Here is a 15,806-nt window from a genome sequence, read left to right as displayed (position 1 = left end):
GGGGAGGCGGCCGGCTGCGCTGTCCTCACGCACGGCCGTTCCCGCCCCTCACGCAGCGCCGGCTCCCCGCACGCACGGCCGCCCCACCCGCGAGCACCGGCCGGCCGCCGGCCTGGGCGGCGGCAGGAGCGGGCGCTCTGCGCTCCGCCGCCTCGTCCCGGGACCGGCCAGGCTCCCCGGGGCGCCGGGAAGGCACTCCCCGGGCGCCGCCCCTCAGCGCGGCGCCCCCACCGCCCCCTCTCCCCGCGACGCCATGGCGGCCTGCGGGCGGGGGGGCGCGGGGCTCCCCCGGCGGTGACGTGTGTTGCCATGGCGACGCCCAGGCAGCGTCTCGCTCCGTGGGGGGGTGGGGGGATGACAACAAATATGGCGGAGAGGAGCAGGACGGCAGAGACGGGTCAGTGCCAGCCGCAGTCTCCTGGGCGGGGGGAGAGGGGGAGAGTCCCCCTTCTCCAGGGGCTTCTGGCAGCAGAGGGGGCCTGCGTCGCAGCGGAGCGCAGGAGACGGGGCCCTTCTCTCGGGGGAAAGGGAGGGAAGCCCCTCCTGGCCGAGGGCACCGAGGTGGAGAAGGGGCCGGGGCAGAGGCCCTTGCCCAGGGAGCCGTGGAGGAGGGCAAGGCACCTTCTCTTGGGGGGTGAGGAGCACCTTGCGGGGGGAGGTGGTCGTGGGGAATGCCCCGTCAGGCAGGGAGAGGGGGAAGAGCCCCTAGGCGCTCCAGACGTGCCTGGGGGGGGTCGCCCCGTTGCGGGGAGAGGTGAGAGGGTGAGAGCCCTGCTCACCAGAAGGTGGGGGAGAGCCCCGGTTGTGCAGAGGAAGAAGCTGATGGTGGGGTAGCCTGCACTGTGCATCATCCTCCCCTCGCAGGGGGCAAAGGTGGCGGTGGTGAAGAGCAGAGCAAAATGGTGGTGCACAGGAGTTCCCCTCACACAAGTAACCACTACCTGCTTTATTTAGGATGCAAAAAATAATATGTGAAGACACGGGGTTGGAATTCAAACTGCACCACAAGGCTGATAGCTTGGGGGTTCACCTCCAGGTGCTGCTTGACCTTTCCCGGGAGGTGTAAAGTAACCGGTGGGTGCAGAGTGGCAACATGGGGTGCACCTTATACCTCACCTGTGTTACTCTCTGAGGGTCTCGTGAAGGAAGCTGCCAAATGTTATTCTTCCTATTCAGGATGTGTTAACGACGGCTCTAACTGTGTATGTGAAGATAAGTTTGTTGGTGAAACTAAAGTTTTGTGTTTCCTCATGAAAGATAAGGATTCTCTAGGTACAGGGTTATTTCCTATTGTAACAAAACACAGTTAAGGTCTTTTCCAACTCATGTGAAAACAAAAGCCCCAAAAATAAGTTATGAAGGTTAGAGATATTAACATTTGGAGGGTGAAACACAGATAAGGACAGTTTTTCTGAATATTTAGTATCCCACAGCATCATGCATAAATTAGCTGGGTACATGGACCAAAAGTTCATTTTCCTAGCCTGCCGTGTTAGCTGCTGTGGATGTGCTTCTCAGCCTCAGAAGTGGCTCCAAATGAAGATGCATTATCCATAGAACTGATATTGCATTTTTGTGCGACTGAAGTTGAAAAAAAGTGGTAAATATGTGAAATGCTGGTGTGCTCTGGGAAACAATACTACGAAGGCTACATCTAAATGGATTGGCTGTAAGGTTCTTGAATTCCCTGTGTTCAGCCACGCTGTTTATAAACGCACACTGGAAAGTTTATTGTACATTAAACTTGTCCATGAGGCAAGTGATTGTTTTGTGCAACACTACTAAACACAGCTGATCAACTCTGACTGCGCTGCGAAACAGGAAACATATCTCCAGTGGCTGTTTGAGTTTGTCAGCTTTCCTACCTACTTTATCTATCTATGCCTGTGCCCTTATTAGTAATTTTCTTTAACATACAATGTAACTTTCCTACTACTTCCAGATTAGCTCATAAACTTACTCCTATATTGTGTCCTCTGCTATATTATTTAAATCTGCAGCCTTACAGTATTTGCTTTTTATTTTTAACCTTGTCCAGAACTTTTTCCACATCTAACCATTGCAGCTAACTAATCAGTGGTTTTCTCATAAATGTTGTGTTTCAGCTTGTGCTGAAATCATGTTTTGTTGCGTTTCCTGATACATGCCCTCTTAAGTTTTGCAATGCCTATTTGGCCATTTTGCAAGTCTTAATTTGTGGGTCCTTTTTTTGAGAAACTGGATGAGGAATTAAAAATGCAAAGAACCACAAAGATAGGAAAAAGACCAAAAACTTTCAGAGATCAGTGGGCCTTGGCAAGCAAAATTGTGATCTTGGCCCATTTTTAAGAAAGGACATGGAAAGTAGGCCATTGAAAAAAGAAGTGGGGTGGTTATGGATTTTTTTTGCCTTTTCCCCCCTAAACTTTGGTTTCTGACTCACCTGGCACTGAGGGGACAGACAGGTTCTTCTAGGGATCCTTGGCAGATCCCCAAAAGAACCTGTTTGTCCTTTTAGTGCCGGGTGACACTGACGCTGTTGATGTGCACATAACACAATTGAGGAATGTTCCTGTTCTTGGTGCATCCTGACTGCTTGGTATGTCTTCTTGATATGTCAGATCTGACCAGTCTTTAGGAGATATAGGAATCTAGTTCTGGAACCTGCATTTTGCACAAATTTAAATTTTTATGTATGGATGCAAGGAGAATAAAGCCATTACAGAAGGACTGAACATTGTTCAAAGCATATAAATTGATTTAGTCAGTATGACTATATTATACTTGCTGTTTTGTTTTTACAACAATATCATGTTTTTATTCCTGGATCAGAAAACACAAGTAATAACTAAGCCGTATCTTCCCATCTTGAAATATTGATTGTTATTTGTAATGTTCAAATGAGAAAATTGAGTTACAGAGAAATTAAACGTAACTTGTCCATGCGTTACAGCAACACAGATTACTGTTATGGATCATTCTTTGGTGGTTTAAGTAAGTAACCCATGTTTGACGAGAGTCAGTGTCAGGGAAAGATGTCAGAAACAATATAATGTGCACTTACAGAAAGGTGATTCTAAAAATTAAGTTTCTTCTTAAATATTATCTGATACTGAATTATATACATCTAAGATGCTTACAACCCCTCTAAACTTTTAGCTTTGAAAATGTACTGTGTCAAGAGGTTTTGTATATTAACTATACTTTATGGAAAACATACCGTTTTATAATGTAAGAATTTTTCACTTCAGTTTTATTATCTCCTTATTCTTCTGTTACAGGAAAGTAAATCTGTTAATCTTTCTTACACTGGTAATTATACTTAACTGTTTCTGCATATACAAATCTTTTCATATTTCCATTCTTTTTTCATATAGAAGATTTTTGTTTATGTAGTAGTTTTTGCAAATTTTTAAACTTTTTTTAATTGGGGGGGGATTAAGAAACACAGAATTGCGCAAGGTGCTTCAGAAGAGGGACTACCATCAGCTTTTATTATACTGTTGCACTCAGCATTATTTTCTGTATCATGGTTTAATTCAATCTGTGTGTTTCAAATGAGATTGAGACTTAATATGGAAGGTAGATTATCTCACATCTGTCTACTATGGAGTTCATATTCTGGTGCTATCCTCTCTGGACTAGGCAGACATCTGGTCTAATCCATTAAAATAGTTTCTGTGTTCTGATGTTTGGTTAGAGTGCTGCAAATCAACTTGTTTTACCCTGGATTAATCAATCATCTTCCCATTGCAGTTGGCTCCTTAGTCCTAGCTGGTTTCTTGGAACTGCTCAAATCAGCTTTCTGCAATAAACTGTGTATGCTTCCGTGTTTGGATTTCCAGGCTGAAGCGTTCGTCTCTCAGGGTGGGAATCCAAATTAAAAGCAACTTAAATCTTCACAAATGAAGTCTGCAGGAGAATGAAAGTGGTTAATACTAGGTAGTTACTTTCAGGAGCTTCTTGGTTTGTCTTCCAGTTTTTCTGCTTAACTGACCTTGATGTCTCAAACCTTTGGAAGATACAGGATATAGCAAGTTTAGTTAGTTTCTTCAAAGACAGATCAATGTTATTTTTCCAATTCTGTAGCAAAGAGGACTTTATTAACTTCTCTAAGGAAGGTTTAGGAGTAGGTCAAAGTGTGTACAGAATGCCTGTATTTGCTAATGTTTTGACCCATGAACCAGATGAAAGTATTTAACTTTTCAGACATGTATCCAGCTAAAATTTCACTAGTTATCTCATTCTCCCCAGGTTACTCTTATTCTTCTAGGCTTCTGTATTACCTTCAGAAGACTTGCTTCCAGAGACCTGAATGATCAAAGGGTGCAGGTTATCTCCGAGTTCTGTAATAGTTTTTTATCTGAGGCAGCTGAATATTAGCCTGGATTGACACTTCTAATATGTGTTATACCACAGTTGCTAGTCATTTTGTGGATAATTTCATTGAGTCATAGTCACTGAAATCATAGTGAAAGTGAAAAACGGCATTTACTTACAGTACTGGACAGGATATAAATATATGTCTTTAGACCAAACATCTTTGTTATCAAAACAAACAGATTTCCCAGCTGAATGTATAGTTTTTCATGTTTATTTACATGTCATAATAGATACCTTGCAGACTCATGTTCAGTCACGTTTCATATTAAGAATGGTTAGAATTTTTGAAAGCATTCATAGCTGGGCTGACATGGCTTCAGGGAGGAGAGCTTCAAACCACTGCTGAATGCTGAACCCCCACTCAAAGTTTGCATAGTAATTAACATTTTAAAAATGAGATAATAATGAGATCATTATTTCAGAGATCTGCATGTGGAGGGCCCAATAGAATAGCTGTGTAGTTTCTGCAGTGTTTTCTAATTGATTTAAATATGATAGTGCTGAGTTGGAGTATTTTGAAAGATAGCTTTTGATTATTCTTTCAAAAAAGAATGGTTATTCTTTTAAAATATTTAATCACATATGGTATGAACACATTCTAGTATCAAGAATATACTGCTTTGTTTTGGGTGGCCTTAATTATTAAATAAGAAGCTGAACTAAGAAAGACAACCCAATTTATTTGTCTTCAAATATAGGCCTTTTTGATAACTGGAACTTCTCATTCACTGGCTTTATCATGAGGAAATTTAAAACAGGAGAAATCAGCTAATTTAACAATATTATTTAATCTTAGTCTTTAAAATAACACCATACATCAGCGGTACTTCTGGTCTTCCAGGCAAATCTAATTTCTTCAACTGAATTGTCCTTTCTTAAATTGTTTCTGAATTTTCAAGTGTATATAAACAATATAGCTTATTTCCTAATATACATTACTAGCCTGTGAACATAGCTGAATTCCAGTGTTTGGGAAAAGACATTGCTGCCTTCATGCTGAAAGGGATCTGCTCACTATACCCTCCTGTCAACATGAAGAGATTTCAAAAGTCAGTGGAAAACTGTAAGGGTACTAGGCCCAGACTTGCAGATGTTCACACACCACAAAGAGCTATTTACAGTTGTTTATAAAATGCTGCAGGATGTATTTGTAAACAAATCTAAAATGCTTTTTGTTCAACAAACACGTTTGCCAGAACTTACTGATAGCATTGGTACATTTTAGCTTAAGCAGTTCGAAGTCCAGGGGATATTGGAGAAGGGTTTGTTCGTAAATTTGAAGCACTCTGTAAGACCATTAACTACTTCAGTATTTAGTGCTTAAGTTGAAATATTAATTGAAAAGTGATATATGGAATTTAAGTATAGTCGCTACAGAAAAATATTGTAATAATCATTATACTGTTGCCAGTAGACTGACATTCAACTAATTTCCACCTTCTTCAGTTACCCAGTGGAAACAATCCCCACTAGAAGAATTCACTGAAGAAGAGCTGCTAATATATTTTTGGTACTTACAGCTTTGATCATATTTCTATTACATAATTTGCCATATAAGGAGACCTGAGAAATACTAATGAAGGCTTTATACAGCCAAAAGATATAATTTCAAAAAAAGAAAGAAACAGGAATGTGTTTGGTATTCCAATTGCCACTTCTTAATGGTTTACCATTTCCTAGCCATATTTCAAACATTCCTTTTCTTTGACAAATAATCAAAGCTTTTGAAAGTTACTTACCTCAAGCCTCCCAATGTTTTTTTCTTCCAGTGAAGTTCAAAGCACCCTATTAATTATTAGCACTTGTGAGAGGAGGTTTTTGAATTTGTAAAAAGTAAAATGAGACATATTGAGAATTTTAATAGGTTTTATACTGGAATTTGTAAAACGGAAGTTTCTGCAAGTTTCTTTAGCATTGCTGTCACTGTATTTAGTAGGCAGAAGTCTCATGCAAAAAACCAGATCAACCTCAGAATGGATTTATATGGCCTATATAGCATTTCTATTTTTTGAAGTTGAGCTTTATAGATACAATGCTCATTAAAATAGTTTTTCAAGTCAGCTTTCTGTGTTAAATGTAACTGGCTTGATCTCCACATGGGGCCAGTAACAGGGCTGGGAAACAGAGCTGCAGCACAAGCCTACTCTCCAAATGGGACACCTAATAACAATAGTTGTTACCTTTCACAGGAGAAATGGACAACTTGTCTATGCTCAGGCATTTTCCTTCCTCCTGTTCCTCTATCCTCCAGCAACAACTGTTTAGGGACAAAAGTAATTAGTAGAGTGAAATGCCTGTATAGTCAGCTTTACTTTTTTTTTTTTTTTTTAAGTGAAGAGCTAGGGTACCCTGATACCATTTGTCTGGGTAAATGAGGTGCTACAGGACGTGGAGAGGAGTTTGGTACAGATATTAACTGCTAATGTCACCCAGATCCAGCCCTGCTGCTCAGCAGTGGTGTTGCTGGATGCAGGCTGGCTCCAGCAGTCCCACCTAGGTGTATGCATTGTGCTACATCACTCTCTTTTCTGGAGATTTGATTGTGCTGCCCTTTTCCAGAACTATGTGATTCTATAGAAACCAGCTTAGATTTCTTAAGTAATCCCCAAAAGTAGTTGGCATGCAGAGCCTTGATGCAGAGATTGCATTGTACCTGAGATAAGTTCTTCTAGGCTCAAGCTGTGTCTGCGATTAATCTATAACAGAGGTAAACCAATTTACAAGTAATTGAGTGTTGGTTGTGGGTACACATCTGTGTGTCCCATATCCCAGCTTCCCTGTCACATTGTCCCCACAACTCATTTTCTTGACATTGCCACAGAGGCCAAGCCTGTCATTTAAGAAATGCTGTATTTTTTAACCTTAGATTTTTAGGTATGTTTTTTGAAGTAATTTTACTATTTGTATGTTGGAATGGTTTGGAAAACTGCTCCACCAAAATAATAATAATGACTTCAATGTCATTTTGTTACAGGCTGTGCAAATTCAGAGATGTGGACTTTAGTATTAAATCTAGGGCTCTGGTCCTGCAAATGTTTGGCATTGAGTTTGATATATATGCCTGTATAGTATTTTCATGACTGGTTCTGTTTTAGGATAAGTAATGTATTAAGATTAGAGACTAAAACTTATACAGTCCGGTAGATATGTTTTCTAATATACATATGTATCCCTGTTCTCTCTGTGTGGTTAACTGGCTGATTTTATAGATTCACTGTGGCAAAAATCGAGCATAGAGAAGGGGGCAGGAGGAGAAAGTAGTTGTCTTAAGCTATTATTATTTAATAAATAAGCTATCTAACTGTATTTCATTTACTTGCTAATTCATAAAGCTATTTACTTAGCAGTGGATCTCACAATCACAAGTGAAAACTGGCAAGATTTTGCTTTTACATATTGTTCCATAACCACCTTGAAAAATGTGTTGAATTTCAATCTCCATGAAAGCAAGTGGAACAGCAGCTCCTGTGAATCACCAGAGCAGAGCAGCAGGAATCCATTCCAAAGAAAGCCCAGCTGGATTCATTACAGGTCTACTGATGTGTTTTCATTTGCAATAAGCAGCAAAGTTACTGTGTGATTACAGTAAACTTTAGAGGTGGATAACACCTATCAAATGACTATCATGTTTTCATGCATATATAATGCAGATGAGATACTATGATGCACCTGATTAATGAAAAATTCTGCAAATAACCTATGCAAATCCAAAGGCAGTGGCATTATTTGAGGGGAACTGTCCATGTGAAATAGGATTGTGAGATAAACTTGCCTCTACACTACCTACCTATACTTGAGGTCTGTAGTACTGCAGAATAACAGATGTTTTGTAACCTCACAGAAGACCAGTAAATCTGCTAGTTATTTTATTTCTAAGCAGTACAAATAATCAGCAATTTGATTTCAGAGCCTTCTTGTAGGTAGAATTTTGGCTTGTGTTCTGAATATTTGAAATACTTTGTATGCATTTCATATTCCTATAAATTTTGTATCAACATTTGCTTCGTAAAAAACCTGCTGAATATGGTGTATTAGTTAGTAGTGTTCTCTGTAGTTAAATTCCTGTTGTTAGGTTGCTGATGCAAGGGAGTTAATAGATCAAGATTTTTTTGCTAATATTTTAATGTTAGAAAACAGGAATTCTGAAACAATATTTAAATCTTTTGCTATACAGTACTTTGTGAATAAAACAAAACACTGCAATTATTTGATATGAAATACTAGATTGTTTCTTAACTAAAGACTAATTGCAGCAATGTGAGTGGGCAATGCTTGGGGGGAAAAAATTAGGTGGCTTAAAATACTACTTTTTGTAATGGACTGTTTTGGAAAGTAGGGGAAAGATGCTATTCTGAAGAAAGAAGTTAAAGTTGTTGTTTCAGTGAATAATTACAATTGTGGCAGTAATCAATAGTGTAATTGATTTCAGCAACTTTGGGGAACAAATTATTCCAGAAGTAGTACTAAAATCCCCAATTTTTTAAAAATATATAGTAATCAAGAAGATTTTAACTCCAATGTGAAGAAATTAACTTTGTCTGAAACTACTGTGGACTTAAATTGACTGACAGAAGACATGCTTACCTCTAAACAAAAAGTAAATAGGGAGGAAGGGTAAAAGCCTATCTTTAAATTAAATGTATTCAAGAGCCAAGGAAAAATAGAAGTTCAACCCAAATAAGGATGCATGGATTATGGTGCTTAATACACAGGTTGGAAATTGTCAGTGAACTGAACACCACCCAGTTTTCGCTTACCACACTCATAACGATAACCCGTGCAGTTGTAGCAGTGTGCAATTACTTCTCTTCCAGTCATTTGGGCAATACAGGATCTTGAGGAGAAAGATGTGCTATGCAAAGCTGCTGATGTGTTTCTCCACAGGATTCTGTGCTCTGTGGAGCCCTCATAGAAGGCCTAGTTTCCCCTGGATAAGGATTCATTACCAGCATAAAGATGTTAGTGATTGAGTCAGGAACTGAATTCAAGTGTCCTGAACTTACTCAGTGATGATCAAATACATTTTTTTCTTTGGACAGGTGCATCTACAACAAATTTACAGTAGTCACACTTTAGATACTGAAAAAATATCTCTGAATGATAGGTTTGGTGTAGTACCACAGCTGGCCTGTGTAAGCAGGCTGATTGCTTTTGAAGAATACTTGAGAATGAGATAAAAGCCTGATCCAAATTAGAAGGCATAGCTGTATTACCTCACTGCTGAACCTGGAATAATGTCCCTGATACAGCTTATTAGCTCAGGTGCAGCATCACAGCTATAGCTGTCATCCTTTGTCCTTGCTGCGATTACAGCAGATAAACTCATGTCTTCCAAAATATGGCATAGACATCTCTTTAAATACAGGTCTGGAAAGCTCTTGTTCAATTAGCAAACGTATTAAGACATTAAAAGTGCTAGGAATTTGACATGAAAGGTGTAATTTTCATAAACAGAAAAAGCATTGCTTATATGTTTCTCACTTGACCTTGCTAATACTCTTGATAAACTTACGTGGTACTTCATACCTAGTTCTTTTAGGAGGTGCTTTTTGTGGGCAAGCATTTTGAAAGTGATAGTCAGGACTGAGGGGTATGAAACCTAGGAGATGAAAATAAAATAAAGCCTTGGCCTATTGAGAAAGCTGAAATAAAACTACTTCTCTGTTATATCAGGAATAATTATTGCCTATTGAATCTGCTTTAGTTTCCCAGCCCAGAATTGGTCTATCCTAAAGAAGAGAGGCACACAAAGTTGTTAACTTACAGAGATTTCAACTTTAGTAGTCATTGAATCCTACATAGTCATGGGTCAGGGTCATTGCATTGGTTGCTACGTCAGATGTTTTAGTTGCATTTACCGTGCCACAATTGAGTTATTTTTAGTTCAGAAGTTTATTTTGTCATGACTTCTTTCTGTTATGCTGTCATTAAAACAGTTTTAATTATGGTCTTGTAGGATAAAGATCACCTGATTGGCATAGTGCTCACTGCTGGTTAGGATATCATGATCTGGTTGTTGCTTAATCATATGGCTTTCTTGTGCTCTTAAATCAGAAAAACCCTGTATATTTTAGACTACACCGTGCAGATAAAAAAAGCCATAGAGGACATAATGCTCTTATACTGAAAACAGTTTTTGCAATAAAACATGATTTTATTGCATAGGAGGGAAATGGTCAATGTAATCTGTAGGACAGATCTGCTGTTGCTTTATCAGTGTAAGTATGGATTAAGCCCATCTGTTTCATACCTTCTGTATGAAACCCGAAGTATTATACAGGGAAAGTAAGTTTGATCTGAACCAACTAGAACTAACTGAATCAATATCCTTTGGCTGCTGCTATTTCTTGAGGTTGTTCAGAAATATCTTTTAGTAAGCATTTTGCAGGTAATCATTCTGCATTTAAAAACCTTGTCAAAGAAAGGTTTTTGAAAATACATAGTAGATACATGTGTCTCATTAATGTACCTGAAAGTTTAAGCTAGATATCCTGCTGTTGTTAAATCAATGCTCCTGGAGCAGCTGTTGAAACATGGATATGTACCTAGCATACATACGTATATATGGATGTATACATAGCATATATCCATGAACCTTTCTATTCCTTTCCTCTGACTTTCTCCATCCTCCCCCATATATAATACAAAACCAGGTGTATAAAAGCTGATTTGTTTCAGGATTAGGTGGCATGGGAAATATTGGCAGCATTTTAGGGTGGTACCAGCGAATACCACCAACCTCTTTTTCCAGTTTTGTGGGTAGTGTCATGAGCTCTTTCCCTTACCTGACATTTTCTACCATCTAAATTCCAAACTCTGCAGTTGTCTGCCTGTTTTGACTCAGTATTTTTTGCAGGTCACATGTACTCCTTGTCTTTGGGAAATCAGTTGCTTACGGATTTCAAAAACTTATGGGACCCTATGAAAGAAAGTTTTACTGATTGAAGTTCAGTAGTACCGCACAAGGGATCTGCATTAACTCTTCAGTTGTTTTCCTGCCTCAGAATCCCTAGACACAGAAGTTCCTCTTCCTTGGTATGAACATCCCCAAAAATTTTTTGCTGACCTAGAAATTGAATTCCTATGCACTCTTCCACTGGTGTTTCAGCATCTCCTATTATTCATAAGCAGACCTAATTCTCTGAGCCATCTCTTATCTCCCAGGAAGGATGGACTTGCTGATACAATTACTTTTTGCAGATGCAACTCTGAGGACTAGCCAAGCTCGGTAGCTATTTACCCTTTTCTCTGCTAGTTGGGGATGTATGTGATGCATCATGTTTTTGTTTACAATTTATATGTTTTACGCTTTTGTTTGATCTGTTTTTTGTTTAAAGAAGTATTGCTACTATAGCAACTGTTGCTTCGTGTGGTATCTTTGTTATTATTAAGATGCCAAATACTTGTTAAAGAATAAATCTGTATATCAAATGAAATTCACCAATTCTTACAATGTTTTTAAATAAACATATTTGCAGCTAACATGTTTGGCACTACTATATTTTTCAGGTTTTTTTTTTTTTTTTATTTCTGGTGATGAGTGTTTTAGTGGATAGGCTAGAGATTATAAGTACAGTAGAAAGAGTAATAGATGTTATTTTTTTCTTGCTATCTGAGTTCAAAGCATTAGTTGCATTTTTATTTTCATGAGGAAAAACTCTTCATACCTTCTTGGACATTTTGAGTTTCACTCCAGTGATACAAAAAATTCCATTGCCATTTGCCTCTGACAAGAAGGGATATCCTTGGAGATAGTCCACATTGAGATAATAAATAAATATTCTTGAGCTAAAGCTTGAAGTTACGCTTTTAGGTTAAAGATTAGAAACAAATATTACATATAAAATGAATACAAACCTTTGCAAAGCTCAGAATTTACCTGATATTCTCTGCTAAACTTGTACTTAAGTTTTGAATGTTTTCTTGGATATGAATATCTTCTTGCAGTTTGGAGACTGACTCTTGGCAAGCAGTCTCTTGGTCAAGCTGTGGGAGGAAAGTAATTGAAATTTTGGAGCTGGAATTCCAAGTTCCTGCCTGCTGCTGCCTGTCGGATTTTTAGAACGGCCATAGAGCATTCAGAGCTGATAGCAGAAATAACAGGTCTTCCTGAATATCAGTGTTGCTGAAACTCAGGGACATTGATATAAAAGCTTTTATTAAAATTAAAATCAAAGAACAGGAGAACATAATCAGCTATTAAGACTATAGATTTCTACAATTGCAGATATAGAAGAACTCTGCTAAAATTACACTGTTTGCAGTTTTCTGATGGGTGGAGAAGACACTATTATTGGCATATCCTCCATAAGTGTTACTTGCCCAAAACATGAGTTGGGCGATGTTCATCCAGAAACTTGTTATATTTAGGAGCTAAGAGGGGTTACCGTTGGTCATCTGAATGAATTTTTGTTTATTGCAAACTGTACTGAGAGGTCAGATTCTCTTCTTTGTAAGGGTTTACAATAGCAATACTGCTCAAGGCTAATGAGATTCTTTGCTAGGATACCTGGAAACTTTTCGTGGCCCCTGGATGATGGGAATCTGGCTATTAGATCTTTACACCATAGAAATTTTCAGTAGCAAAATGTATCCTAATGTTGTTCTAAAATAAGGATCCTATAACAGAGGTGTCTTGATGACATTTGTCGTTTTTAAAGAAAGACTTCTACAAAATTCATTTGCAGTTATTTTATGTTTTCATGTTACCTTTCTAATTGGCTATCCTTGCTAGGCAATAAGTCTGGTTATAATAATGATGCAGGTTTTCCAGGCAAATTCACTCTATATTTTTCTATGTCTGTTTTAATGCAACTGTGCTCTCCTACCTAATGTAGCATGAGGGTAGCTGCCGGCTGCTAACACCATGGATTCTGAAGTTTGTCACAGCTGGAAGCTGTGGCCTCGTTGTTTACACAATTCAAAGAGTAACTATTATTTACTAAAAGCGGTAACTTCCTCTAGAAATGGCAGTTTTTAAAGAAAATGTACCTAAATGATATTTATTGTAGCAAATACTGTTTTAATCTTTGCCTAAATAAAAAGATCTTGACTTTATTGTTTGCATTTAAGAATAACAAGAAACCCTGGAAGTTTCCAAACCCTTTCCCCTAAGAATCCTAGTCCCCTGTAAGTGACTGTATTCTTTTTCACTGGTTTGATGTGAAATATATCCATGATGACAATAACGATGAATGGACATAACAAAAGATTCTGTTCAGGTTTTATTTTAAAATCTTATATACTTACAGAGGTTTAAGACACCTACAGATTTTATACCTGATAGAAAATTACTACTAAAGTTTAATACTGTGGTAAAAGTAAATCCTAGGGATTTGCTGGAGACTCCAGGAGTTTAAGCTATGAAGAATTAGAATAAAATAACTGTGTGTGTCTTCCAACCTATAAGAAAAATAATTGGCAAAATAAGACCTACAGTCTGAGGAAATGTCTTTGCTAAGTTGCTTCTGCTTTTGCTTGTCTTATCTAACCTTTTTTCAAAGGAGAATCTGATCTCCTTAAATGTAATGCGCAGGCTGTACTTTTTACAGAGTTAATTCTTTTCCTTTCAGTTTGTTTCGGATTGAAGTACTATTTCCCTTCCCTGCGAGGTTCATACATCTTTGCCTTCGGTCAGGAAAATCTGCTTAGGGCTCCCCAGTGCTGAGGACAGCATCTCTTTATTGGCCAGAGGACTTAGGGCACAGTCTAACAGTCCTCTCCATCTGAAGATGGTAATGTATTCTCAGCAACACTCGCTGCATCTGCTGAACAGACAAGCGTTGAAGCCATGTGTTATAATCTCATAATACAGCAATGCAGGTTCTGTTTCGGCCAGTGGTCTGGCCTTTTCTTTATCACCCAAGGAGAATGTTCCAGAAGGGACACAATGCTGTTGTGCTGTATAATAACGTGAAGTTCAAAGACTGCAGTTTTGCATGTTTAGAAATTAACTAAAGATAGTATAACTCAAAATGTAATAACAGTACATTCTGAATATTCGAAGTACTGTGTAATAAAGAACATGCAAGGAGAGATTAATATTATGAAATGACTATGAATTATGGGCTATTTTATGATTTTATTCTCATTCCTGAATTAGGCAAGGAGGAGCAGATGGAAACTTTTTCTAGGACACAGTTACTTGACAGCTTCCTTCTGCATCATGTAAAGACTCCATTGGCAGATATTCTCATTTGTCAGTTAGGTGGAAAGGGAGATGTAGCTCTGTCTTCTGCCTGCTTTTCCTACCCTGTCTTATGGTGGCAGTATTATGAATGTAATCTTTTCTAGTTTCTTCATCTTTATCTAAGTGGTGTTTCTCAGCTATCCTTTAAGAATTACAAGAAGCTTACTACTTTTAGCTGAGACTTACAAGTGAGCATTTAACCAGGAGGAGTTCAGTCTTCTTACTGCTCTACTCAGTTGACTCCCTGCCTCCCATTCTTCTGCTTTGGTTCCTGGCAGCTCATGAATTCTTGGTGGAGATCTGCAGGTTTTCCCTGAATTTTTCTTTGTATCTTTGATTCCACGTGGTGGAGTACAAATGATTAACTTGACTACCTGTGACAGGTATATGGGGGCTCTTAATCAAAGTGGCACTGAACTGAAACTGAGGATATGGTTTTCTTGTGGCTGCTGTTCTGAATTACAGGTTGCATGATGCAGAGGGATGAATTGTATTAAGTGACACGATCATGGCCATACAGATAAACAGATGCCACATCCAGGTCTAAGTTTGCCTCTGATGTCACCAGCCTTTAATCAAATTGTATCAGCATGCTGGTAAAAAACATCTGGCTAAAAATACCATAAGTAGCAATTTTACCTTTAAAGAAAACAATTTAAATGCCGCAGAGTGCTATCTGGGGGTAGTTATTCAGTCTAAAACAAATAAACTTGAGGTTGCAAATAATAATCTTGCTAAAAAATAATGGCATGCATTATTTAATACCTAACTTTTTGGATTATGATAAAATTAGAAAAGGTCTAAATTCTCTTTGTTCTGTTGTAGTACTTCTCAAAGAAAGTAAGTTTCAAATTTCTTCCCTGGGAAGACTGGGGATTTATATGCCAAGTGTTGACCTGGATATACATATTTTTTAATCTGGGATTTATATACCTCTGAAAATATGGGTATATAATAGAAAGCCTGACAGACCCTTTAGATGTGGTGTCACTAATACGTAATTTGTTACCTTAGCTAAGGTGTTTTGCCTCAAGAGGTGGAATACATTTATGTGTGGAAAGGTCAGTTTTAATTAATAAGCTGTTTTCATCATTCAGGGCCAATATGAATTGCTTGTAACATTTGTGTGAAATAGTTTTCAATATAAAAATAAAACAAATTGAGCTTTATGTCACATTCATCATCCCCCGTAACCCATTTAAATGTCAAAAAATCAGTACAGACCAAAAGTCTATTTCTAGAAGCCTTAGTAGCC

At 38.4% G+C, this 15,806-nt stretch overlaps 1 protein-coding gene across 2 annotated transcripts in view; it reads left to right on the top strand.

Moving 5' to 3' along the window:
• Positions 1–354: 354 nt before the first annotated feature.
• LOC309407560 (BEN domain-containing protein 5) overlaps positions 355–15,806 on the top strand; it is a gene marked incomplete at its 5' end in the record, with an annotated part of 952,618 nt that continues 937,166 nt past the window's right edge. For both annotated transcript variants that reach the window (XM_082003109.1, XM_082003108.1), the window contains one exon: positions 355–401. In XM_082003109.1, coding sequence (XP_081859235.1) covers positions 355–401 — 47 coding nt within the window. The remainder of the gene's footprint in view (positions 402–15,806) is intronic.

Source organism: Phaethon aethereus (assembly GCF_964289735.1).
Source record: "Phaethon aethereus genome assembly, chromosome: 8".
In the NCBI taxonomy this organism is placed as follows: Eukaryota; Metazoa; Chordata; class Aves; order Phaethontiformes; family Phaethontidae; genus Phaethon; species Phaethon aethereus.
The sequence above is the reverse complement of the archived record's forward strand: the minus strand, read 5'-3'. Positions and strand labels throughout refer to the sequence as shown.